Here is a 27,184-nt window from a genome sequence, read left to right as displayed (position 1 = left end):
AGAAACTACTTCTAAATCTGTGTTCCAAACACACCAAGTCTGAAGTCTTTGCAAATGCATACATCATTTCAGACCATTACCAAGGAGGACGCAGGAAAATTGTCTCGGGCAAGGGCATCTCCTTTTTACACATGAAAACAAGAAAGATTTATTTGGAGTTCTTGCTTTCCGACTCCTAATGTCTTTCCCTGACACCTGGATAAATCACTTCGACCCCCCTCTGGTGTCGACATATTATTCTCCTCTCTGTACTCAGGTTACTGTGGAAGCGCTGGCTCAGCTTCCCACCGTAACTGCAAAATATGTGCATGGCTTTATATAAACGTCTTCAAACAGTGGGTAATATTGTGTCAACAATTAAAATCTAAAATAACTTGGATTCAGCTTAGAAATTCTAACATAAGCAGAGCGGTGTTAGTGAGTTAATGAGCTGTCAAGTATCGCGGCTTTGCCGTGAACTTCTGCGAACCCACGCTCTGCAGCAGCTTGGCTCTGTAACCTTGTTTTACCTTGAAAGATTCCCCGCCGATACACAAAGAACTGAAGATGCGGCAAGTCTTTGCAGGAATACGGGCAAATTAGGGATGATACAAAAGCAGTGTGCATCATGGTTTTTTTTTTTTAAGAATAAAAGGATTACTCGTGCCCTTAAGTCTGACTAAGACCATTTACCTTAAGCCCGGGAGGACCAGGTCTGCCAGGATTCCCATGGGGGCCAGGGGCACCCTAATAAAAAGATCAGAGAAGAAGAAACACGTTCAAAGTTATTTTAAGATTTATATCAGTCTGCATGTAAAGATGCGTGATGTGTGTCTCTACCACAGCAAAGACGAGATTTAAAAAAAAAAAAAGTCTGGAGAAACTCAACAGTTCTGCTTACATGGCTTAACTTTGTGTGTATGTGGATGTGTGTGAGTGGTATTTGGGGTTGATATTTGAGGGGGGGGGGGGGGGGGGTGATGGAAAATGGGGCTCCCTGGAGCCGCTCCAACATATGGCTGTGTTTTCCTGTCCACGGTTGGCTCACGATCCGACCCCCACTTCCACACGTACGGCCACAAACAAACACACGACTGCCAGGCACCTTCATGACTAACGCTGACAGTCCGCCGTCTTAGCCTTTGTGATTTTGAACTTCACCGCAGACACTCTGCTCCTCGCCTGCGCTGGCGAGTTTGTGAGGAGATGGGCAGAAACGAAGCGAGATCAAGTCATGGCAGCACGTTGGTAACGTGAGCCCTCGCAGTCTATCCAGCAGCTCCCACGGGAAGGTTCGGCAAAGAAACTTTGGAAGCCGGGGAATGAATCAAATATAACTGCTTTTTTGGGTTTGAACCGTAGCCTGCAGACAGAAGCGTGGGGAGGGGGGGGGGGGGGGGGTTGCAACGCCAATCATCTACCCGTCTGACTGTCTGCTTTCTGGAACTGTGAGGGAGTTTTTTCCTGTTGAGTCCCTGACCTTCCCCCCTTTCCCCGCATGTTATGCGGCACCTTAAGGCCCCCTAACCTATCCCCGTTGGGGGGTCAAGGGTTAGGTGTGTTTGAGTGTGGAAGAAGAGGCATGAGTGCTTAAAGAACTGGGTGAGTGAATTTTGTTGAGGTCACTCAAAACACACAAAGAGGCTTTAATGTTAGGGATCTGATCAAAAGCTGGGAACGACAGACAACTAGACAGTCAAGGTCTATTTTTTTTCCCCAAGTGAGAGAAAAGAAAAAACACTTTGGGGTTTGGACTCGACTAGACTGCCCCACAAAAATGTTCTTTGAGAAAAATTTAAAAACAGACATCTTGGGTTGGTGCAGAGAAGACTCCATAAACCCGTTCTGCTCTAATTGATCTTTCCGTCAAAAGCTGATGACAGCTTTGTCTAGACCATTTAAGGTGGGGATTGAAATTGTATGCTAGATGTGTTGTATTCTGTGTTTTATACAAAGTTTCAGATGCTAAAAACGTCAGAAAATACATTGTTGCCTAATTATAGGCGGCAGTCAAGATATAGTGTTTAGACTATGTCACATTACACCACAAAATTCAGTTTATTTTGTTGATATGTGATAGACCAGCAGGAAATAGTGCATTATTGTAAAGGGGAACGAGACGTATACATAGTTTTTTTCCTTTTTTTTGTGCAATTAAAATTCAGAAAATAGTGGCATGCATCTGTCTTCTGCCTCTTTCACTCTGATACCCTTAAATAAAATCAAGTGCAACTTGATTGCTTTGAGAAGTGGGCTAGTTCATATGCAAAGTCCATATTTGTGTATTTTAATCCAAGTATAAATCCAAGGCCTCTGAGGATTGTTAGAGAACAACATGATTAATCATGGTGAGGTCTGCTCACCACGATTCAGAGCTGTTCCATCCATTACAACCACAAACCTAAACTGACAGTCAGGGGCATCACAAAAGGAACCAGACCAGAAGTTCATCGTAACTCTGGAGGAGCTGCAGAGATCCACAGAGACATAAAGGAATCAGCAAGCATGCAGAAGAAGGTGGTCTGATCAGATGAGAACAAAGCAGTACTTCCTGGCCACATGCAAAACAAAATGTGGGCTGGAAAATTAACAGTAAGCATCACCGTCCTGTTTGAGACCGCAAAAGACAAAAGACTCGAGGCCTCACACTTTTTAGATTTCCACTTTCTTGCTGGTTTGTCACAAAAGACAATCAGAACTCAATAAATGTTGTGGTTGTAATATGGCCAAATCTGAACGTTTTTAAGAGGCATGAAATCTTTTTGCTGGACACTTGAAGTCCAAACCAGACAGGCCTTTTAATCTCCTGTTTGTTGCAGTTTAAAAACCTCCTCAATTAAAGAAACATTGTTTCGTGGTAATGGTGTACGGTCAAAGTCATTCTCTTTGTGACTGTTTGTGACGTTTTAGAGGTCTCTCCTCTTTTCTTCCTACGCATTTCCCCTTTCTCTCTCGGTTTGTACGCAGCTGGCATTTTTCTACGGGAGGCGGTTTGTCCGCAAAGCGTTAAGGAACGCTGGCGTGCCCTAAATACACTCAAACAAACAAGGTTCGTTCGAATTACATGCTTCAAAATTAACCCTGCGGCTTACCGCAGGTTGGGCAGTGCACTAGAGAGGGCATGGGCTGGCACCGGGGTTCGGTTCTATATGTTCTTGCTTCTACTGTACGCAGCGTGCCTTTCTCTCGCAACAGGTGTCTAATTAGAGGGTGCCAGTGTGGAGCACAAGCAAGCTGAAGGCTACTAAATAAAAAAAATAAACCACCATTCAGTAGACAGCGATTCCAGGGCGTCATTTTGGTCCTCATAAAAACGTCCCAATGGTAAAAAAAGAAAGAAAAGTGAACAATTCATAGATTTGATAGAAAGGTCCGTGCAGCTGTGCAGTGGCTTTTGAAAGCAATCAAACCCTTTTAACTTTTCTTTATTTTTAGTTTTTTTTTTACATTTACTCTTTAATTTTTGTCATGTTAAAAACCAGAATCTCTTTAACAATCTGACTGAACAGAATATTGGGACCGGGTGACTAATGAAGGCAATTGATGGCATTAGATTTAATTTAGGAGCATCAGAGTAAGAAGGGACCTCCATTTTCCTGATTTTTTATTTATTTATTTATTTTGCTAAAAAATGTGGACTTCAATTTTACAATTATAGACTACTTTACGTGATCTAAAACATTAAATACAAATAAAATACATAGAGTTTTGTGGTTCTAATGTGATAAAATATGCAGTTCAACGGGTGTGAACACTTTTGCAACGTACTACATATTGTACACACTATAGCAACTTGACGCTGAATAAATGACATCACTTCTATCGTTACATTGCCACACCGGGGGGGGGGGGGGGGGGGGGGGGGGGAAAAAAATAGGCTAAACAACAAACACAGCCTGGCTTTCAACACAAGCTCATAAAAGACACTTCTAATGCATTTAAAGGCGTCGTATTAAAGATAAAAGACGTTCTCCGTGGTATTGTGCCAGACAAGACCCTATGGGACAACATCCGATGGCCTAACGTGGAATTAAAAGAGCACAAGAAACCACTGGACGTCCTCATAATTACAGATCGTGAGCAGGACACGCACACGAGAGAAAACATTTCACTGTTCATTAGAGATTCAAAAGCATGTCTGGCCATTGTTGAGCGAGAGGAGTGGAATGTTCAGCCTAATAATGTCACATAAATTACATCAGCAGACTGTGTTAATGAATGGCTTCAACAGCTAGTGTTTTAGAGGTAACTACATCATGCACTGACCAGACGTTTGGAAAAGGGAAATTATAAGTAATCGAAAGCAATGAGTGCAACAATAACTGCAAAAGCTTGTAAAGGCCAGGCCAAGTTTGAAAATTATGATGGAAACCTTGAGATATTTATTTTCCCAAATGTGACGATAAAACATGTACGAAAGTGCTAAAGGGGATTGCGAAAGCTGAAAATTAAAAAAGCAGTCTGCGGGTTTTATTATCCTGAAACATATTAGTCATTTTCCAGAACAGGAAGCAGTATTCACGGTTTACCGTAGGATTAAAACTCTGACAAAGCCGATCCGTTGCCCAGTTTTCCCTCGTAATACAAATAAGCCATCATCAGAGGCATAGATTTATATTTCATGTTTTGCTACTGGTGGAGCACAGTACCAAGCGGATGGAGCAATAAAGAAAGACCGCCTCCAAATTCTTCAACTTTACCTTAAATCAACAGCTAGATGACAGAAATGTGGATACATTTGGGGGTTCCAACAGGATAATGGTCCCTAAAAAGGCTTTAATAAAGATTTTGGAGTGGATGAAGCTGGCTATTGAACATTTGTAGAATATGTAACCAACATATATAACCAACAGATTTAAATTTACTTCATGTATTCTGATGAGCAGAGCAATCAAACATCAAGCCATAGTTACACTAGAAGCCTGTAATTGGCTGCAAAAGGACTCTGGTACCTCGGTGACTTGCTTAGGAACATTTAAGCGAGTATTAGTGTAAAGAGTATTTCAGGCTTTCTTTAAAGCCTTTGACCCTATCTGAAGTAGGGAAAACACTCAATAACTTCAAACCCATGCACCCAGGTTTTGCTTTATATAAAGCACTGAAGTTGTTTGTTGCATAATAAGGAACAACAGCTTAAATGCATCAGTAAAAGCCAAAAAATGAATATCACGTTCTGGCTAATCATGAGTTCATGTAAACCTCTGACCGGAACTGCATGCTCCTTAGTGTTTCTTCGGTCTGCTCGAACAGGTGGAACAAGGTTGGAGGGATTTATTTAAGGACAGAGGAGTGTTGTGCAGGGGAGGAAGTATGAGGAAAGATGGGTGACAGAGATTTTTTCCCCCCACAGAGACAAAGATCCCTTTGACCCAAGAGGCTCCAGACAAGTCCCTGCAGCCGGTGCCCCAGACAGATACCGGCCTGTACACCCGTGGATGCGTCCACGTTTCCTCTCACACCCTCCTACCATCCACGACATCGCACACCCACAAACGGGCCCAGATGAAAAGGTCAGGCCGCTTATTCATGGACACCTTGCAGAGCTGCTGAGCAAGACGCCGGTTACCGTGGCAACGGCATCTCACACTCACATGCGCCGGACCAGAGGTCAAGGTTCAGGGGTGGCGCTTCATCGGACTCAATGGGCCCTCTGTGTGTTATCATACAGACCTCCAGTAATCCAAGGCCGAAGAAGGTCAGGCGGAAAAGTGACGGAGAACCTCGATGTTCGGCTGAACCCCAGCAGCGGAAGCGACCGTTTCCTTATCAATCTACTTGTTCCCCACCTGTGGGCTTGAAGCCTATAGCTATAATTGGACTTGATCATGTTCCTTGTGTGGTGAATCCCTTTGTCTAAATGGAAACCACACGTCCATCTGGCTAAGAGGTGTGGGTTTTTGGAGAGCCTTCGTTTGCACAAAGTGTGTGTCTCCATCTGTGTAAATATGTGGACATGCGTCCATGTGTTAGCACGTACACATGGCAGCTCCAGTTAAAGTTGATAAATGATTTTGTTTACAGGAAAAGCTCCGTAATGAGTCTCACCCGTCATATAGGGAGGCCATAAACGCAGACGCGTATGTCTGCGGTTCACGCTGTGGGCTTGGTGCAGAGGCATGTGTGTCGTTCTGGTTCTAGTGCCATGGATAAAACGGTTGTGGTGACAGGCGCTGAGAATATCACTTTGTTTCCAAGAGATCCTTGTTGAATTAGCAGCAGAATCAACGATCCTTCTAAGAAAAACTTGAGTTTCATTGTTGCACTTTACTGACCGGCCACTGCCACTAAGGATGCCTGGTGCAGTTCAGCAGCCAGGGCAGGTGACGGCCACCAGGAGAAGATACGGATCATTTACTTAAACTGGTTCCTTTGATATATAGAGATCCACATCTCAGGTTAAAGAATTTGTTCAAAAGACATTGATTAGTTTTTTTACTTCACCAATCTGGTGTTTGTTAAGGAGCATGGGAGGCCGCACATCTGTTAGACTCTTTTTGGTTTAACAGGGACCTGGGAAGCTGATCCGAGTCGAAGCTGGATGGAGATGCATACAGGGAAATTCTTGATGAGCAACCATTAGGGGCTGCAAAAGACCTGAGACCGGATCCGAGGTTCACATTCTGGCGGAGTAAAAACTCTAAACATACAGCGAGAGCTACAATGAAACTGTCTAGCTGAAAGGTTATTCGTGTTTTTGGATGGGTCCATGTCACAACCTAAGTCCAATAGAGAATCTTTGGCAAAACGTGAAAACTGGCATACACAGACCCTCTCCATCTAATAAGCGATATGGATCTCTACACAGGTATCATCCCTGTGAATTATGATGTCCAAAACGAAAAAAGTTACAGTAAAGAAAGATTTGTCGTTGATTTTCTCAGGTCCATTTGAAAAAAAAAGAAGAAGAAAAAAATCTGCTGACTTGTGAATAAAAATATTTGGACTCTGAATTAGACTTGGCCTGACTTAGTTTCACCGCACTGAGGAGGCATTTCTGAACTCAATTAAAGCTTAATTTACCTAGGTCTGATTTGAATCAGAAGTACTGCAGCTAATGTTGGCTAATGTCATGGAACTGTAAGCTTAATTAACTTTAATAAACCCAGAGAAAGACCTCCTTATACTCCTACACTAGTGGTAGTAATAAAACAGTCTATACCACATGGTGAATTTCAGGTCTTTAAGGCATAAATATTTTGGTCGTTTTTGTTTTAGTAATATTTTAATTTTACCTCACGCATAAAAGAATGAACCACAGAGTCAGCCAGCTCATTACTGAGGCATAATGGAAAGGTTTGTGAAAAACTGGGCACAGCTAGGTACAACCTTACAACAAACCCTATGCATGTCCAAATGCATAAAACCCGAGGATTAAAAAGGGTTTATTTTCTACCTGGCCATGACTGTACTTCTAAAAGAGGTCAACTGAGAGACTTTGGAAGTCATTTAAGACACTGACAGATATGAATACCAGAAAAACACAAATATTGAGATCCAATTCTACGCAACTATACATGCAATTGAACTTATTGTCTATTCTGATGCAGTTGGTTGGGTAAAACATGTAGTTAGCATTGTGACACGAAAAACCAAAACCTTATCTTATAAATAATACTAAATCTACAGGAGCTGTGGATGCCGTCCAAAGGATTTTTTTCAGAGCCGCGGACCAACAACCGGTCTGTGAGCCCAGGTGAAACCAACAGCATTTCTGTCAATACTAATGGAAATACGATAAACGGCATAAGGCGGCCAGCAATGTCAGCACACAAAGGAAATTCTCTGGTACTTATTCCTTCAGTTCATAGGTTTGCACTTTCATTTGTTGGACGATTCACATGGGAGCTGGCAGGATAAAGAGAGCACAAAGTCTAATCCGTCTAGGGCTGAAATTTGAATTCTCACAGTCTGCTGCCAGTCTTTAAGTACCTAGAATATTTCAGCTCTTTAGTCCAGATGTGAAAACATAAAGAAGCCGGTCAACATGGCCTTTCTTCATGGAGATATCTGAATAATTCTTGCTTTGACACATCCCTGAGACCAGTTTGCAATAGGAGACAAAAGCCCATGCCATTTTTAAGTTTCACCTTTTTACGTGTAAATCTCATCGGGACAGGAGGTCTAAGTTTCAATAACAAACCGTTACCCTTAGCCAACATAGCCTCCTACCGCATGTTACGGTAGCGATTGTATGTTCAGCAGAAGAATTCAAACATGTTGGCATCTGGTTCATGACCGGTTTGCAGAACGGTGCAGGGGATGGACAAACGGATCGTCTGCCACAACGCAGGGGTAGCTTAGTTTGGTTTAGTTTAGTTTAGAGGAGATCTATTGCTCCTCTGCATTGAAAGGAGTCATTAAAGTGGTTCAAGGACAATTTCTGGGCACATCCAGGATGATATACTCCTTCTTGTCTTGGGATTTCCTAGAATGAGCTGAAGAGGGATGTTTGGGTTTCCCTGCTGGACATGTTACCTCTGTAACCTGGTCTGGGATAAGCAGAAGACCATGCATGGGTGGTCGGTTGACATTTTCATGTTTTTTTTGGGACGTAAATTTAACAACATGGGACATTGTTGTGAGGAGTGATGGCCTAGTGGTTAGAGCACAGAGCTTTGGTCCCAGAGGTTCTGAGTTCAACTCCAACAAGCTGCCATTCTGGGTCCCTGAGCAAGACCCTTAACCCCCAATTGCTCCCCAGGCACCACACAGTGGCAGCCCACTGCTCCCCAAGGGTGATGGGTTAAGATGCAGAAGTGAATTTCTCCATTGTGAGATTTATTATTATTTCATGATGTTGATTGCACTGGCAGAATAAAGTGAAAAGGTTCACCAAGCTTATGGCAGCCCTTCCGGAGAGTGAGGAACATTTTATGGCAAACCCTAACCACAGCTGCTAAGTCAACTTAACGAAAACAGAAATGCTTAACTCTAATTGTGCCACGATTGTAAAAAAAAACGAGCTGTGTAAATATTGGCACAACACTAATAAGCCGTGTTGTAGATGCAGAGATATTTCTGTTTGCCCCTTAAGTAGAGTGCGGTTATTCAAATGGACTCAATTTTTAGAAACATTTTATACAAAACCATGACTCGCAAAGATGAATGGAGGAAGTAAAAGAAAATTCTCTGGACAAAGACCCTTGAATGAGACTATATCTGCTCAGCTGCTGTGGAAAAAGAGGCTTTCATAAGTCCAGAGCAGGTTTCCTATGAAGTGTCCGTGAGGCCTGCTGCAACAGCTCAGCCGGGAGAAGAAAGTCCAGTGGAGGCATGTGTTCTCTCTCTGTTTACTGTGCTTTTATTAGGCATCCTGTGGCACAGGCAGCCTTTTGAAAGGCCGTCTTTATAGCAGCTTTCCTGTTTATGCTTAGGGGTGGGAGGTCAGCACTCACAGCCCCGTGCTGAAAATGGTCAATCCGCCTGCATAGGAGAACTTTGTCCGCAAAGCATACGAGAGAGTTTGTGCCCGTCAGCTGCTCAATGAGGGGAATTTAAAATGATGGGGGAGCTCGGCTTTGCAGGTTTTTCCTTGTAGCTGCGGAAAATAGCTGAGAGCTTCAAAGGCTTGGTGTCGTCAATTAGTTTCGATCTTTCCGTTTTCCTATTACAATGACCTGTGTAAGAGCGTATGAAGGAGCTTCGGGTGGAACCCGTGTAGATGTAAAGCGATCGGCCAGACTTACCCGAGGACCCCTCTTGCCTGGCACGCCTGGTTTCCCTGGAGGTCCCGGCAGTCCCTGGAGAGAGAATTTTCAGTCAGTGCTGCATACTGACATACCAAACAAATAGTCTGTTTAACACCCCAGCAGTCTTCCATAGTCATACTTGTCAAACTCATCAGCTCATTGTAGCTTTTTTTGGGGGGGGGGTGGTTACACAGTAAAACCATTCTGCTCTGTGAATAAAAAAAAGAGAGACCCTTTTCCCTCTGAAGTAATTCCATCTCCTGGTGATGAGAGGAAAACCTTCTCTATCAAAACCTTTGGAGCCTGTGTGCCAGGAAACCATAGAAGGACTAGAAATAACAGGTCATTTCCTGCGCCACTCAATACCTCTGTATGTCTCTTTCAGGCTTGTGCTCGTTCGTTTTCTTTTAATCAGATGAGAGGAACAGGAGGAGTGAGAAAAAACAGAGCACTGGTAGCTACTTTGGCTGACTGAAGGGCGTTGTAGGCCAATCGATCTTGAGAATGATGTATCATATAGATGTTTTGCATTTTAAATATAATCCTTAATGTAGCTAATCACAAAACAGTAGTCTTTCTTATTTACTCGTCTCAATATCAGCCGTTCAACATTCAAGTATAAAGACAAAAGTTTTAGACCTACTGAAATATTTTAAATTCAGAAATGTGAGACTTATTGAGATGACAACCACTTCCTGTTTACACCATTTTCATCTGCAACTGTTTTTGTCCCTCTTAAGATTATAAGAACTCCAAACTAACTTTTCTAGGGTGACCCCCCCGCCCCACCCCTCCCCCCATGGCTGAAACTCCCCCCTCTGTCCATCATGGTGGCTAATAGGCCGGTTGACTTCGTCTTGCCCACGTTCAAACGTCCACATACTGATTCTGTCTTTCTCCCTTACATGATTTTTTTTATTTCCCCAGTTTGTTCCTCTTTGCACCTGTTCTTCTATGAGAAGATGTTGATGGCGTATACGTTTGATTCGAGGTGCAATCAGGGTAGATGAGCTTTTTCAACGACCAAATTTGAGTATGATGGCGATGGCTTTTTTATCAGTAACGATCTTTACACTTGCTTGTCATCTCTGTGTATGCTGTATGGTGGGCTGTAATCTGTGAAACAAACTTGAATTTGTACTAATGTACGTATGAGATGTAAAAACATCGAAAACCTTCTAGATTTCAGGGGAGTATTTTGCATTTTTCTCTCTTACTCACAGATTGGTAATATCAGTGATTGGCACACTGACAATAAATAAGTAAAAACGCTTATCATATCCGTTTGTTAAGTGGATAAACACCTGTCCCCAGAATCTGTTTCTTTCAGTCTTACATCTCTACCACTAAGGGCAAGACCAAAGAACAGGATAAGCATGTCACGAATAAGATATAAGTAAATCTGCAAAAGGCATAGAAATTAAATAAATATGAAATGACCATCAGCTGGTCTGGAGCTTCACGAAAGATCTTGCATCACTGGGTAAGAACGATCATGAGAAAAGTGAGGGATCAGTCTACAATCATGTATTTGGGGAAAGCTTTTCAATGACTTGAAAATACTTATGAAGGACACATACAGTAAGGGGCTAAAGCGAGATGGGTCTTTTAACGGACCAGTCTTACATTTGCCAGCAAATGTGTAAAGCAGTCAAAAACAAAGCCTGGGAGTCAGAACTGTGAGATCAAAACCAAGTTCAAATCAAAACACATTTCCAAGGCCACAAAGAAGACGGCATATTAAGGTGTGGGACCGGCCTAGCCTGTCTTAATGGTATAGAACATTTGTAGTGAGACACGAACCTTCGAGCTGCCAAGCAGCAGCCAAGAAACTTCAAAGATTTAAAGAGCTTCTGTACAAAGGTGTGGGCCAGAATCCTTACTGAGTTTTGTGAAAAACCTGGTGACCATCTGCATTGCCTAATTATTGTGACTGCATACCAACAAGGGTTTTGCCAAGTTCTAGGATGTGCATTGCTGGAGATCAAACACTCTCCAAGGGAAATTTAATTCAGCTTTCAATAGATTTTTGGTTGATATTCCCCCCTCTCCACAAGAAAATGAAACAGCCATAAAAATCAAACTGTACAAAAGCAGCTGGGGCTTAAATGTTTATTTACCCCACTGTAAGTTGGAAGAATAGCCAGTTAAAGTCTTTTGGATGTAGCAGAATTCAAGCACTGGCAGCTTAAATAAACACAGAAGCTGACTGTTGACTGAGAAATGAAATCAATCTCTTCGTAATCAAGTTAAATTCGTGCACACGTCCAGCACATTAGCTTCCCAGCTTCAGGCGAATGTCTACCTATACGCCACATGATTCAGTTTCAAAGCTGAAAAGACTACAAAGGAAGTCTTTTTCAAAGCTGCAAGAATGACGCACTTTCCCAGAATCCTTTGTGCAGTTTAAAAACAGTCCACCTTACACAACTGACGTAAATATTTTAAGGTATTAATGATTTACACAAAAAAATAAATCACACAATACCGCCTTTAAAACCTGGAATCTAACTGTAGCATTAGCCATGGATTTTATAGGCTATTGTCTTTTGTAAAAAACATTGCATTTGCTTTGTCATACTGTCCAGAAAATAATTAATCACTGCAGTTTCATAATGTTGCAAAGTGAAAGAACACTCTTATCTCCTCTGATTCTTACAGAATGAAAAGGCACAAACAGCACTCCCTTAATAGGACAATGTAAACATGGCTAAAGAGAAAACCTCAAACTCTTTTAACGGCAGTAGTTTTACCACAACAGCCTAAAAGCCGTCTTGTTGATCCCTTTCTGTTTCCCTGCAAACGTATGATAAACATTATTTCATTTGATAGATTTAATGATCCCATAGGCTACATACAAACCCTTGGAGAACCTCTATTGTCAGTTCAAATGACATCAATGCACAAAATGTTTTTCTTTAGTTTTCAACACGTGAAAAACTTCTACCCCTTTTGAAGTTTAAACAGCATCAACAGTAAAGTGCCCCTTATAAATTGATGACCACCAATGACCTGTACATGTTAAAAGCTTTCGTTAAAACATTGTATGTAGTACTAGTATGCATCAATTGGTAGTTTCAGTTCATCTTTTCATCTGTAAAAACACAGGAAGATGAAAAACCTATATGGTCAGCTCTACTGCAGACGGATTCTGATGCTGAGTGTGAGTTGACCTCTTGACAGGGTTAGTCACTGTTTTAGCTTCAAGCGACACACTAAAGGCCTGACCTAACCTTGTGCCTGTGTTGAGAAACTCACAGGCACGGTGTTTACCGACTGCTTTGACCTTCAACCTTGATCTGAAAGGGGGCAGTGTGACCTCGTCCGGCCTTCTCTTACAGAGGAATCTGGTCAAGAGATGGCAAAGCACGTCACAACCACCCTGAACGGTATCATGAAAAAATGAAGGGGAACGTAAGGGAAGAAATTCGGGAACCCTTGACCCCCTCAAGATGATAACGCCATGTTCTATTAGCATAACTTATGTGCGGGATTGTCCATTTCAAGTTTAACAATGTATGGTCTAAACTTCATCTGTGAAAAGTTTCAAAACGAGATAAAAAAAAAAGTTCAGTACAGACTAATTTGACTGTGACATTTCTATCAGTTTCTCTACTTTTCACTTCTAAACCCACCCAGAACCAGCCCAAACAGAGCAGAAATTGGTAGTGTTTTGTATTTCTTTAGCACTATCGGTCTTTATGCGATACTAATTTAAAGTAAGGGTGAGCAGATGTTCTTACCGGTGAGCCCGGGTCTCCTTTCTGTCCCTTGGGTCCTGCCAGCATTGAAAACTGTGTCGGTGGCACCTCCCAGCTCAGGAAACCGTCAGTGGCAGGTGGGGTTACTGTGTTGAATGTGAGCTTGGTGGGTCGTGGTGTGACTGGAGTCTTGGTAGTTTCAGGTTTCTTAGTTGGCTTGGTAATCTGTTTGGAAGTTGGCTTTGGTGGTTTAGACGTTTTGGTGATTGTTGATTTTGAAGGTTTCGCTGTAGGTAGTGTTGCTTTAGAAGGGGTAACTTTGACAGGATTTGATTTGGACTTGGGAAAAGGGACTTTAGATGGGGAAACTTTAGACTTGGGGGGCAATTTCTTGACTGTTGTGGCTTGTGGTTTGTTTGGGACTCCAGCTTGGTCTCGTAAAACAGTACCAGGTTTGGTCTTTGGAGATTTGGTTGTAAAAGTGGCCGGAGTGGTCAGTTTCTTCTGGTCCGTTCTTGGAATGGTCTTTTTAATGTTTTTTTGAGGAGTGGGCTTTGGTGGTGTGGGCTTAACAGGTTTGTGAGTTGAAGCTTTCAAACTTGGGGTCGTCGGTTTCGGGTGCCGCGCTTGAGTCCTGAGTGGTGCTGTTACAGTTTCAGTCTTGGTTATTGAGGAAGGGACAACCAAACCCAACTGGGATGTGGTTGGCGTTACAGTTATTAGCAGAGGAGTGGGGATAATTATCAGATTTTTCTTTTTCGTATGGGCGGGGGCCACATACCTGACAGCTGAGGCAGCAGCAGCAACATTTCTGGCAAGGCTCGACCCGGTGGTCTTCCTGGCGGTTTCTGGACCACCGCGTTTAGGGGTAGCAGAAGTAGCTGAAATGTTTGTTACTCTCGGTAGAATCGGCAGTAAAGGAGAAAGGTTAGGCCTGTAAGTGTCGGCTTCCCTGCATTGCTTCTTAATGTATTTGCAGTAGTTGTGAGCTGCCTGGGCAGAAGGGACCAGATCAAACTGGCAAATTGCTCCTTCAAAGTATCCTGATGTTTGGTGCTGGCTTGACCTTCCCAGCAGGAAGGAGCCCTGGAGTTCTGGAGCCAGTCCCTCTACACCATCCCACCCGAAGTCCGTCTGGACACTCTGCTCTCCGCAGGAGGCATATAGAGTCACTGTCTTTCCATTAATTCCCAGTGCCAACTGGTGCCACTGGCCATCATGGGGCTCATAGGGCAGTGTCACTGAGGTGTTCGGTCCTGTGTGTAGGACAAGACTGCCGGGTACAAGCTGCAGACCAAGGAGGAGTTTCTTGTTGCTTGAAAGCAGAGTGAAGAGGAAAGCACTGTTTACACGGTGTGAGCGTACACTCAGGACCAGCGCCAACTTGGGCCAGATGGCCGCTGGAAGGACTGAGTGCAACGGAGCCTCAATATGCGCCCTCTGGTTGAGGATGATCCCTGCTCTGAATGGAATGACCCCTTCTGGCACGGAACGTGACGGCTTCTGTCCCTTAAGCCCCAACTTTTGGAGGATATCAACATCTGGGAAAAAGAGGATGGAGTGTTAGACATGCATGCCTGTTGCTATATACTCCATTTATTATCCGAAGGGCATGCTGAGCTTCAGTGTTTAGAAGGAAGACTACATTGGCATTTGTTTTAGCTTATTATCTTACAGAAATAGGTCAATGCATTTTTTATATGAGACACCATAGGATAGATTAGCATCAGAACAACACATAAGAGAAGAGCAATGGGTTTTACACAGATTACATAGCCTAACGACAGACTTCTTCTACCCTTTGTTTTGCTGTGAAGTTTATACAAGGATATTTACCCTAATATCATCACATTTCTACATCTGCAGGAATAAATTCTGTTGAAATGATAGTGGAAAGCGAAAATGCTGACACTTGACTAACACCTACCCACTACGTAATGGTTACAATATTTTGGAGAATACATTAAGATTAATCATTTTTGCTAAATAAAGCATCTGACACCAAATACAGTTATTGGCACACCTTATTCAAAATGTCTAAAAAGACATATATAAAATATTCTATATATGCAGGAGCTTCATTTCACATTAAAGCATTGCGAAAAACCCATTCTTTCATTGGAGTAAATTTATTCAGTGTGTCATATGATAGCATCTTTGAACTTAATGCATAGCTTTATTTAATCAGTCTGATTATCTTGGAAATTTTAATTACTTATCAATGACTTTGTTTCCCTGAAGAATAACTAAGGTGTGAAACAGAGGGCCTAGTTTCTCAGCCACTCTTCAAAATGGGTAAGACAAGAGAACATTGGAATTTCAGTAACACAAATGTGCCTTTCCCTTTAACAAAACAAGCACACGTTTTTAAAACTGAAAAGTTTTATAAATGCGTTCTATAGTTATGTATATAGACTCTCTGAAATAACTGAAAAAGGGTTAAAACAACTAAAACTGTAACTAACAAAACTGGACAAGTGTCCATATTTATCTTGTTGCCAGCCACAATGGGGATCATTGTAAGTGAAAGGAAAAAAACACCATTAATTTTAAAGCATTTTTACATGCGATCTACTTTTCTTGAGGCGTCAATAAATGTGGAGTGTGCTGCAGGTATCAGTTTACTAGATTACGAAGCAGCTTTGCAAAAGCATATTATTATTATTAACAAAATATAGATGAAATAAGTCAAGCAAGTTAACATATCCAACACAAATTACTCCCTTTAAGAAGTTTCCAAACTAATATTTCTTACCAATGAAGGGGGATGAGACAGGGCACTGTTAGACTATTTTACTTACTGTCTCAGTCATTAGCGGACTGCTCTACAAAACAAAGTTGTTTTTCCAAGTCTTCTACAACAAGCCACTTGGGATGTCTTAAACAGCTTTAAGTGTGCCCACAACTGTTGCATCTTTGCTGCTTTATGTGATGTGATATCTGTAAGTTTTGGCTTAAATTTTACACTATGTTGACCACAGCTTACACAGCTTGATCTTATCCTTTTGCAATTTAAATTAGCTGGCCGTTCCTTTCAGCTGCTTTTGCAGCCAAATCAAAAGTACCTACAAATGTCGATGTTTAAGCTAAGACCACATCTTTCTGCACTTTGTATGTAATCCAGGGATGGGCAACTTCCATGATAAAGAGGGCCACATTTTTTTCAGCACGACCATTGGAGGGCCACATGACCACGCACTTCAAATAACTGGATATGAAAGACGCTACAAATTATTCTCAATAAGAACAAATTTTAGATGAATTTATATCTGTATGTTTACTGCACCAACATATAACTATTTTCTGCATATAAATGCATTTTAATATGTCCTTAAGCAAAAGACAAACCGTTTGCTTAAAAAAAAAATTGCAAAAAAGGAATTTAAACTCCATATCAATGCATTCAGGAGCATGGGACATTTCAAATTTACAAGGAAAGAGGCATAAAATGGCACAGAACTTAACTCAAACAATAATGTGTCTATCTAGAAACAGTGTGGGCTTTCTTACAATACTGAATGCTCTATAATTGTATTTCTGTTACTTTTTGATTATGCACATCTGTTAGCTTTTTATTCTGAAAAATCTAATGTCCCATGCTCCTGAATGCACCATAGCTTTCTGACGCTCACGAATGCATCACACTGGTCTGTGAACGCGGTGCTGCACGTTTGATCTTCTGCTTAAGACAAAGCTTTGCAGTTTCAAAACTCACGTCGGCTCTCACGGTTTATGTTGTGTGTGAATGACAAGAGACCAAAAAAAAAAAAATTCCCCATGTCCATACTTCTTCCCATTTTGTCTGAAAATGTGACTTTCTCGTCAAGTTTTCCCTTTATTCCACTGCTAGTGGCCAGGGCTCTTGACTTTCTTCCTCGCTGTTGCAAAGCGGCCCATGCCCGCTATTGTTTGGGTACGGCCCCCTATCGGTCAAAAGTATAATTACAAGGGTTTTTTTTATTTAGTTTTTTTATCATTATTAAATTATTATTGATCTATTCGCGGGCCGCACTGAGTGATGACGAGGGCCGCATGCGGCCCCCGGGCCGCCAGTTGCCCATCCCTGATGTAATCCAATAACGCCAATCCTAGGAATGCAACAGTAGGCTAAAGGGGCTTAAAGCTTTCTTTTTAATCTTAATAGTCAACACAATTTGGTACAAGTGAAAGAGATCATTCACATTTAGAAATGCACAGTGTAATGGCTTGTGACTGAAATGTGAAAATATTGCAACTCTTTTGTTATCTCACATCCAATATTTTCTGTGTTTTTAAATTTTTAGTAATTTCCCATTTACCGGTAGAGAGCACCGACTGCTTTGTTTCCCTAAAACAGAGTTACGTTTCCACTGGTCCCCCAAATTAAGGATAATTTACAACAAAAGGCTGCTTATGGACCCTAAGTCGTAAATAAGGATTTGACTATTTTAAACATAGCTGTAAATCACAACTTTTTACATTTTATGGGCATAGTTTTTTTTTATTTTAACAATCTTGTTGAAAAAAACGTTTTGTCATATGGTGCACCTCGGCTTCTTTAGGCATGTAAACAATTAAATAGAACATTTGAGCTATAATATGTGACGTAAAGGAGTACAAAATATTGTTTATTTGTCAGATTTTATTCGTACACATACATCTATCCCATAACCGGGAGGGTTACACAGGAAATTTCCAATTCTCTAGGACTTTTAGTGAAGTCAAGTGAGATAGCCCTGTAACTCTGGGCTGTTCTAGCGAGTTTACTGTAAATATTATTATTGTTATTTACAGTTTAGTAAGAGAAATATGAATCGGCCAAAAAAAAATACTGGTAAGTTATTCCTTTAAAAGTTGATTTTTGGAAATTAGTCCCAAAATATCTGATTGCTGCATCTTTATTAGTCAAAGTCTAATCCTGACAAGTACTCTGTGTATTTTGCATTTTTGCACAAAAAGCACTTCCACACCACAGTAGCTTGCTTGCAGTGTCAAGGTAAATAAATTCGCCTACCGATGATATTGTGACAGATGGCTCTAAATAAAGATATAGTACACCATAGATAGTTTGTTATATCTAATTAACATAAAAACATTCTTAGAAATACAGGACACCAGTTGGATATTCTAATGTGAATTTGGGTTTATATGACTTGATTTCACCAAAATAACTTAAGGTTATTATATTGCCATTGACATTGTGTTTTCTATAGATATTTGGAAAGAGGCCAGCGTATCTGAAAGCCAGAATACAGTCATCAAGCTTTTTATGTAGACTTTAGCTGTCAGCATTCAGTATCACAATAGTCCCAGCTTTCATCCTCCTGATGACCTGTGACCCACAGGCCCCTCTCTATCTTTATTTTCTTTGGGCTAACTCTGATCTGTGGTTGTCGGTTCATGTGTAATGAGGAAAAGCCTTTAGAAGAGAAATGACCGATTGGATGTCCTTGTGTGCAATGCACTGATAAAGCATAAGAATATAATGCTTACATTCCTACAATAAATACCCTCATTTTTTTTTTAAATGATGAAGTTCAGACTTTTGAATCATGTAGTCGTCAATGACTTTGTCATTCAGCTGCACATTCCCCATGTACGTCTGAGCAAAAACTGCTCTGAAAGTTAGAGAAAAGAAGAGAAAGTCAGTGAATATTTATTTTATAAAGAGCTAAGACATAACGCAGGGAGTAATTACTTTTGTCCAAAAGAGTCCTTGTTTTTACGAGTCAAAAAGAAAAGTTGTCCAGATGAAGGTTTAATTTTTCTACATACTCCATTTTTTTTAAAAAGCTTTTCTTGGCTCAAAACAGAAGGACTTGATGAAATAAAACTAAGGAACACACTGGGTGTATTGTATATCCATCCTCAGCGACTTTCCCTCTCTGTGTGGTCTCTTTGGCAGCAAGGGACAACAGCACTTGGCAATAAACCAGGGCATGCATTACATGTAATGTACATACTGATGTTTTCCACGTCTTTATTTAACACATTATACTGTTACAGAGGTAAAGCGTATAATAACCAAGTGGTTTTACAGCATAACATCTGTGCTTAAACATCAGTGTGTTGAGCACATGGCAAGAGTTCATAGCTTTGCTCTTTGCCTAGTCACTAAAGTAGGACGGATTCAAAATCCAAGGGATTACACGTTGTAATTTTATCCAGAGTAAAGGATGAAGTCACTTCTTCTCACTCAAGAGATCTGCCCTTAGCTGCTCTGGAGGACTGTCGTCTGAGCAGTTCAGATTATTGTCATGCTCGTGTCGCATTGGTTCCTACTTTTTTAGTTAGAGAGTTAACAAAAGGGGCAACGTGAGCCTTTTCTTGCTTTTTCTAAAGTTTTTTTTTTTTTACTTTTCTTGGTCAGAAAAGAGATGTTTAAAACCAGTTTGGGACGTGCATATAAAGCAAAGAGCATCATGAAATGTCATGAAATCGGATTTTCTAAATACCAATTTAATTTCAAATGACTAATAAAAAGGCTATACCTACATAGAAAAAAACGGATGAATAGTTTTTGCTCTGTCTTTTTTTTGTTTTAATTTCCGCATCAGATTTCAACTCATGCTCTGATGGCCCTTTTGACCTTCGGTTATTTAGGACCCCATCTAGAACCTTTACATCAAAGGAAACCACCAAATTGTGCAAAAAGCTGCAAATTTCACATAAGCATTTCTTTTCACTCTACATTATTAATTATGAGGCCTGCTCCTTGTGTGCATCAACCAAGCAAGTTAACGAACAGACGCCTGCAAAGCAGCGTCATCCCTTGTCAAAGTTAAATCTCCTGTATTCATTTGACATGGTCTGTATCTGTGTGTAGCTGTATGCAGTGTGTGCTACACTGAGCACAATAATTGGCTCCGTTGTTAACGCTGTTGGTTCCCAGCAAGAAGGTCATAGGGTCAAATGTCGGCGCTGGAACTTTGCAAAAGATGCATGTTAGGTCAATTAACCACTTTAAACTGCTCTTAGGTGTAGGCGCGTGCGTGAACGGTTGCAGTGGAGTGGCGACTTCTTCTTGGTGTAGCGACCTCACCTCTTGCCCTCTACACAGCTGGAGACAGGTAGCTTATAAATGTAAAGTGAAACAAAGGGCGTTTGTTTTCAGTTATAATTCTTAATTACATTTCTTCCTGCATTTCGCTCAATTTATCCCTTTGAACTGCTGTTGTTATAGCAATGGCTGGTTTGCTACGGAACAGGTAAAGGATACCTACGAAATTGCCTTAGCGTTATTTATTTATTTATTTTTTTGTTTTTTTAACCTTTTGCTTTAATTTGCACGTTTTTAGATGATTCAGTGATACAGAAATGAGTGAAGATGACTAAAGAGGTTGTTTCTTACCTTCAGAGTGTACTTGTGAAAGTCCCAGGTAACAAGTACAATATAAAACTGTACAGAGCAATAGGGCTCTCCTGAAGAAAGAGAGAAGACAAGTGTTAGAAAAAGGAAAGATTTACACAACATTGTGACTTTCTGTCATTGTCCAAACTGTTCAAAATAATTTCCTTCTCAACTTGATCATAAATAAAAGTTATAAGGTTAGTTCCTAATACTAACCTTCCCTGATTTATTAGTTGAAATTGCCTCCCTAGATGAGGCGTCACCAACACTGTGTCCACAGGCACCAGGTAGCGCCCAAGGACCACATGTGGTGCACACAAGCCTATTCTAAAAATTACATCACCCACCAGTGAGCTGCATTTAAAATGTTTTATATATCCCGCTGCTTTTCTTTTTTAATCACACTTGCTTTTATACAGATTTAAAAATGACAATGGCTAAAGAAAGCATTAAAATATCTTTAGTTTTCATAAATCTAAGGTGAACTCTGACTCGTCTAGTTCAAATGTCAGTATTGCTAGCCCTTTGTCTGACACAGAGCCAATAAAGTAGCTCTCAGTGTCAAAAACATTGGTGACCCCCTGCTCTAGCTAATTTTTCAGTGACCACAAACTATCTGTTTTAGAAGTTGTTTCAGGGTTGCATGATATTAAAGAATCATACAATTGTAATATTACTGATAAATACTATGATCCTGCATCGTCTCTTTCTTTTCTATCACCACAGCAACTCTTTCTCTGAGATTTAGCACCTTGGCCTCTGATATTTAAATAATTTGTGGGAACCAAGGGTGGTTATAGCACATACAACCGGTAAAATATAGTATAGGACTGCATAAGGTAAGGAAAATTTTTCATAGCAATAGTATTCCTGAAATTACGACAGATATATCAGTTAAAATTACCCCCATTTTCTTCTCTGTGAGTTTTAACATCTCAGCTGCTAAAGATAAACATCGGGTGAGGGCATTAAGGGCAGTTAGAGTTCATCCATCTGATATGCATGGTGTGATTGTTTGACAGTTTCATTATAAAACCCTAGCAAATGTTGCGTACAAGCAGTCCTTTACAATTGCTAATGCAATGACCTATGTACTCTGAGATATTGTGCAGCTGTACCTGGCAGCGTGTGGATGCATAGTTATAATATGAAGCTAATAAGATTATTAGAATGCCTGGAGAAAATGCAACAAGAATGGCTGGGAAAGTCACAGATCACAAAACAGCCCCGAGTTCAGTATCCAATATGGTTATGTATCACATATAGTAAAATTTGCAGGTAAAACAGTTTGTACGGCACTTTCGACAGTCTATATCTCATTAGAAGCAGTCACGAATAAAGTGTGGTACAGTTGCTGTTTGCTAATTGCACTTAGCACCAGATCAATTGCCACTTCCCACACACTCAACTTGGGTGTGTGGTCATACCCAGATCCACGCTCCAACCGTTTAAACAATTAAAAAGCATCACTGGAAATCCAATCCTAAATGTGTTTCAGTTGTGGGTTTGACAACCAGCTGTGTCCTATGTGATACACTTAGTGCACACTCCATAGTTGGCATTACAAGTTAATAATAATAGTGCAGTTCTCATCATTTTGTGCTATTTAAAAACAATTTCAGCGTGCTCAGTAAAGGGGCTTGTATGGGATGTGAAAGACTTAATGTTGGAAATGCAGTCAAACAGTTTAATGCAGCTAAGAGAGAAGCTTTAGATACAAGGCAGGCTTATTGCATTTTGTTGGCGGGGCAGGTGAACAACCTCAGACTTTCCCCACTTGGAAATTTGTCTTCTGTTGATTTTTTATCTTTTTAACACATCTTTTTAAAAGAATCAGTTGCAATACTGTTTGCTTGACTATTGGTGACTATCTTTAATCTTTAAGGATTAACCAACTTTCTAGCAATTAAACTGAAATTGCCTACGTGCGCTCCGAAGTGGTCGGATATTTATTAGCCAGGATAGTCAAAGCAGGCAGAGCCTAGAGTTTGCCTTTGAGTTTCAAGCATCTGGTATGTACAGGTGAGTGAATCTTTATTAGTAAAGACAGCAGCGCATGGCTTGAGCTCAATAGTAAGGTTATAATTGGACCATGGCTGTAATATTTGATATTTGAGCAGTAGTTGTACCAACTCTGCAGCAGCGCTACACATGTGTGCTATACATGGACAATAAATGCTGGAGCACTTATGCGGTAGAAAGTTTTGAAATGTCCAAAACAATCTGGTCTAACTGGTTATTAGATCTTGTTTGACACGGTGACAAATGCACAGTGACTTACATTCATTTTGGCCCATTTTGTCTTCCTGTGCAACTGTGCAACATGAATAATGTGGTAGGAGGATTAGTAAATGCCAGGGGCTTTGTTAACGTGCACTTTTGAGAGCTTTGTAAAGAACATTGTTGAGCATTCATTGATATTGGGGTTTTCATTAGTTTAATTTTCAGTACCTCTAGTTGCATTTCCCAAAATTATTTCCATGGAGTCAGTTTTGAAATAGCAAATGTCCACATTTAACTGAATGTTGCTGTCAAGTTATTTGATTTTATTGACTTATTAAACACCTTGTTAAAGTCGACCGCGTTTGGGCAACAAGATTTCCTTCAGTTCGCAAATATAATCTGTCTTGCAATCATTTGGAAATGTTCAAAAAATGCTTCTCTGGGGGACCTCTAAGAGAAACACTCTTACTGAAAGCTTCAAGCAACTCTGTTAATAGGAAACACGTGGCAAATGCCTGTATACAACACTGATTCATAAATTAGCCTGAGATTAACATTAACGTCCAACCAAAACGCATTCCGTAACAAAAACAACTCTCAGCGACTGATTTTCCACAGATATAACAACGAGAAGATGAGATTCTGCAAAAGCACTTAGAGCACCTCTCTCTGAAACCCACGCACAAACACACAAAGCCGCAGGTTGTGGGTTTTGGAGGCAAAGATACTACTGTACACTTATCCAATAACTCTTTTCCCCAAAACCAACATGCATCCACAGACGGAGCAAAAAAAAAAAAAAGATCCCTCTCAGCAGTCTCTACGCCGACCAGGCGTATGGCAGAACCTAAAGACTGGCTCAAGTTAGTATTGAGAACTCAGAGGGGGGAACCGAGCTCTAGTGACAGGCAGGGGAGCCACTGTTTACCCCTGGAGGTCATCCAGACACACATGATCATACACACATCGGAGCAGGAAATGTGTATAACAGCTGTGCCTAAAGGGCCACAGAGAGGCAAGACAAGCTGAGCTCCAAACACAGAGACGTGGGAATGAAAGTAACCGTTTTTTACCTGCACTACCTCTCTGACAAAGAGCTGTGTGCGTCTCTGTGCTTAAAGGATTCGACAATTAGTCGAAGCGCTGGCAAGCAGCAGTTACCCCTTCAGACCCGGATAATTATAATCAGAGCGCATGTGTGCAACACGTATATTTGTGGTGTCTGCGTCTCGCGCTAATACAGATTCATCACAGTCATCCCCCACACACAGCTGGCTGCGGTTTACTCAGGACGTGTGTGTGCGTGTATCTCCCAGACTCCAAGTTGATTACAGTCTGATTTAGTCTTATCAACTTAGAGATCCATCCTCTGGAAAGGGAGTCATGAATGCATCGGTTGTTGCCGCTGCGGCGGCGAAGACAGCTTTCGTTTTTGTTCCTTGTGCAGTTTGCATCTGTGGAAACTGGAACAAGTCTTTCCCCGGGAAGCGGCACTGTTTTCCTTGGCTTGGGCCCGTTCAAAGTTCTCAGTAGCCTGTTTAGATTTTCATTACTGTACTTTTGAACTGACAGGTAGAGGGGTTTTTCTTTCGCAGAGCAGCTGAAGATTGTTGCACTAAAAGGATTCGGCGTGGCTGACATCTGTACGTTCAGACTAGTGTGGTTTTCTTGCTGCAACTATGAGCTATGACACGAGTCCCGTCGGGAATTCTACCCTGAGCTGAGTGGACAAAATGCAAGATGTGTGAGCAATCTCTCCCACAAAGTCATCCAGTAAAAGAGACAAGGGTTTTTACGCTGTTTGAAACTCAGAATTCTGAGGCAGACCTATCTGCTGAAACTGGATTATTTTGTGTTTTACCATCCAAGTAATAGCTGTCATTTTAAGAGCGAGCTTTACATTTCTAAATGTAAACTTCAATATGTGAAAGGATTCCCTTAGACACTGACTAAAAGTCTGCACTGGATTTACTGCAACTGTCTTGACACACACAGACGCCTGCAGTTTTTCTTCAGTTCAAGGTTGGTTTGCCGGAGAAGGAAGGTGTAGTCGGGTGGAGGTAGTGGGAGTGTAGTGGTTAGACACAGAAAGCCCAGTGTATAGTTTCCATTTCTGTTCGTGTGTTTAGACTACTCACTGATTCCCTGCAGGTTTCCCCAAAGGAGACCCTACCCCACTGAACACACACACACACACAGACACACAGCGGAAAATTCCTCTGGATGAGCTGACACTGATGAATGCTGATGCTGATGAGGACCCGGTGATGCACCCACACATCCAGTCTGCCCTTGCTTGGTGACTAATTATTTAAATGTCCTCATTCGGTCTTGTAAATGATGCATAAACATCTGCAGACACGGAGTCTGGATTGTGCCAGCGTCTGCACGTGTTGACAAGGCACTTAATAAAAGATAGCCTTTGCAACCGAGTTTCAACGATAAAAACCGTGTTCATAGTAATACACGCCAAAGAACTATGTTACCTGTGCAAACGGTGCAATTAGTTAGACACAAAGGGCGACACCATGTGGACGCGTGTTGAAATAAAGCAGATCGATTGCTGTATTGAGCGATTAGTGCGACTCTGCGTAACTATAGCAGCCAAGGGTCAACTCTGACCATCTCCTTGTACAATAAACAACCAGGCAGTGGCGGAATCCCTGGAGGTAATTAAAGGCGTGCCAGGTAATTTCAAGAGCAAATATCAGCTCAGGTGGTGCACGCCTTAAACAATGAATGACTGAATGAAAGAATGAATGAGTGATTGCCTTCCATTCAGAGATTTATCCCGAAGGCCAAAAACCTTTGCAAAAACAGCGTTTTGAATCAGGTCAGTTGCAACCTATCAACACCCACTTCAGATGAAATGAAATGACCCAATCACAAGCACCCCAGTCAGTTGTAATAATGCTTCCTTTAAAGCCCTAGTGGATTATTTGCAGTGCGTAAAAGGGGACCGTGTAGAATGCGTAAAAGAGAAAACTTGGGAAATTTCTAACGGCGCAGGAGATGCCTGTCGTTAAACTTTATAGGTCGTAACATTTGCCTTGCTTTCCTGATTTGTCAAAAAGATTTAGTTTAGTAAACCATGCAATGTAATGCTGTTGCTGTTGCATGTAAGCTTGTGCAAGCTTGCCAAAAATGTAAAAAAATAAAAAAATAAATAAAAAAAATAAACACGAAATGCAGTGTCATGTAGGTAACGTTAATATTTTTATTTTAAGAATGATTCGGGAAAACCAATTCGTATTCCAAAACTAAATGCAAAGCATTGCTATGTGCTATAAAAGTGTCTGATCGATATTCAGAACTTCCCTTTTGCCCCATGCGGAGATCAGTCGTGGACCAGCGCCAGCCGGTACATCACATTCAAGCACACCCCATATTTCTGAATGAGTCCGACAAAAGCACATAAAACGCGACTTACTTTGTATCTAGATGAGAGGTTCTGCAAGCTCTCCTTCGGGTGCCTAAATTCATTTGTATTCATTTGTCCTGCCAGTCAAAAACCTGATCCGTTAATCACAGCGTGACTCCTTTGCGGGGGAGGCAGAAAACACCGGCCGTCGTTTTACGCATTTGACAATCTTGAGATGCTGGACAAGTTCCAGACGCAAAAAGTCATGCTGAGCTGCCTGTCAAGCTCGACATAGAATCCTCCCGGTTGTCTCGATGGGCAAGAGAGAGTTTCCAGGTTGCGATCGTCTGGCGATATTCCCTTGTGGTTCATTCATTTATGCCGATCCAGAATGAGGGACGCTGCGGCCGGAGAGGGAAGCTGCGTGGGGTTCTTTTCTGCGGAGTTGCCGTGTCAGGAGCGCCGGACTCGTCGCTTTCCTTTTTAAATAGGCTTTCTAGGGGTATAAACGATGGCAAACCAACCGCGCAGTCAGGTGTCAGGTTACAAGCCCAGCGGTTGGAGAGAGCAACTACACGCCTCTTTCTTCAGGGGGTTGGCCACACGGATTCTGCCCCAAAACTCTGGTTAACCATCTGAATGAACCACGGTGACAAGGTTGGGCAGGATGCGCACCGAATGTTTCCAGGGCGTACAAAGAGTGTCTTTATATACCTGCACCTGCGGTTCTCAAGCTGTGGCGCATGTGCCACTGACGGCCCCCACAAGTATACGTCTCAATACATTTATTGAGATTATTTATGATCATAATAAACTTCACTTAAGACTTCAATTATTGTATTAATTTAAGTCTTAAGTGAAGTGAACCTGTCAGAAAGCATGAAGTAGGACAAAAAATATC

At 41.4% G+C, this 27,184-nt stretch overlaps 1 protein-coding gene across 1 annotated transcript in view; it reads right to left on the bottom strand.

The window, feature by feature from the left end:
• col27a1a (collagen, type XXVII, alpha 1a) overlaps positions 1–26,803 on the bottom strand; it is a 90,156-nt gene extending 63,353 nt beyond the window's left edge. The window contains exons 1-5 of the mRNA XM_012867999.3: positions 26,353–26,803; positions 20,700–20,770; positions 13,412–14,910; positions 9,666–9,719; positions 673–726 (exon numbers count right to left, since the gene is read on the bottom strand). Coding sequence (XP_012723453.2) covers positions 673–726; positions 9,666–9,719; positions 13,412–14,910; positions 20,700–20,770; positions 26,353–26,405 — 1,731 coding nt within the window. The 5' untranslated portion in view covers positions 26,406–26,803. The remainder of the gene's footprint in view (positions 1–672; positions 727–9,665; positions 9,720–13,411; positions 14,911–20,699; positions 20,771–26,352) is intronic.
• Positions 26,804–27,184: the final 381 nt, after the last annotated feature.

This window comes from Fundulus heteroclitus, chromosome 8 (assembly GCF_011125445.2).
Source record: "Fundulus heteroclitus isolate FHET01 chromosome 8, MU-UCD_Fhet_4.1, whole genome shotgun sequence".
Classification (NCBI taxonomy): Eukaryota; Metazoa; Chordata; class Actinopteri; order Cyprinodontiformes; family Fundulidae; genus Fundulus; species Fundulus heteroclitus.
The sequence above is the reverse complement of the archived record's forward strand: the minus strand, read 5'-3'. Positions and strand labels throughout refer to the sequence as shown.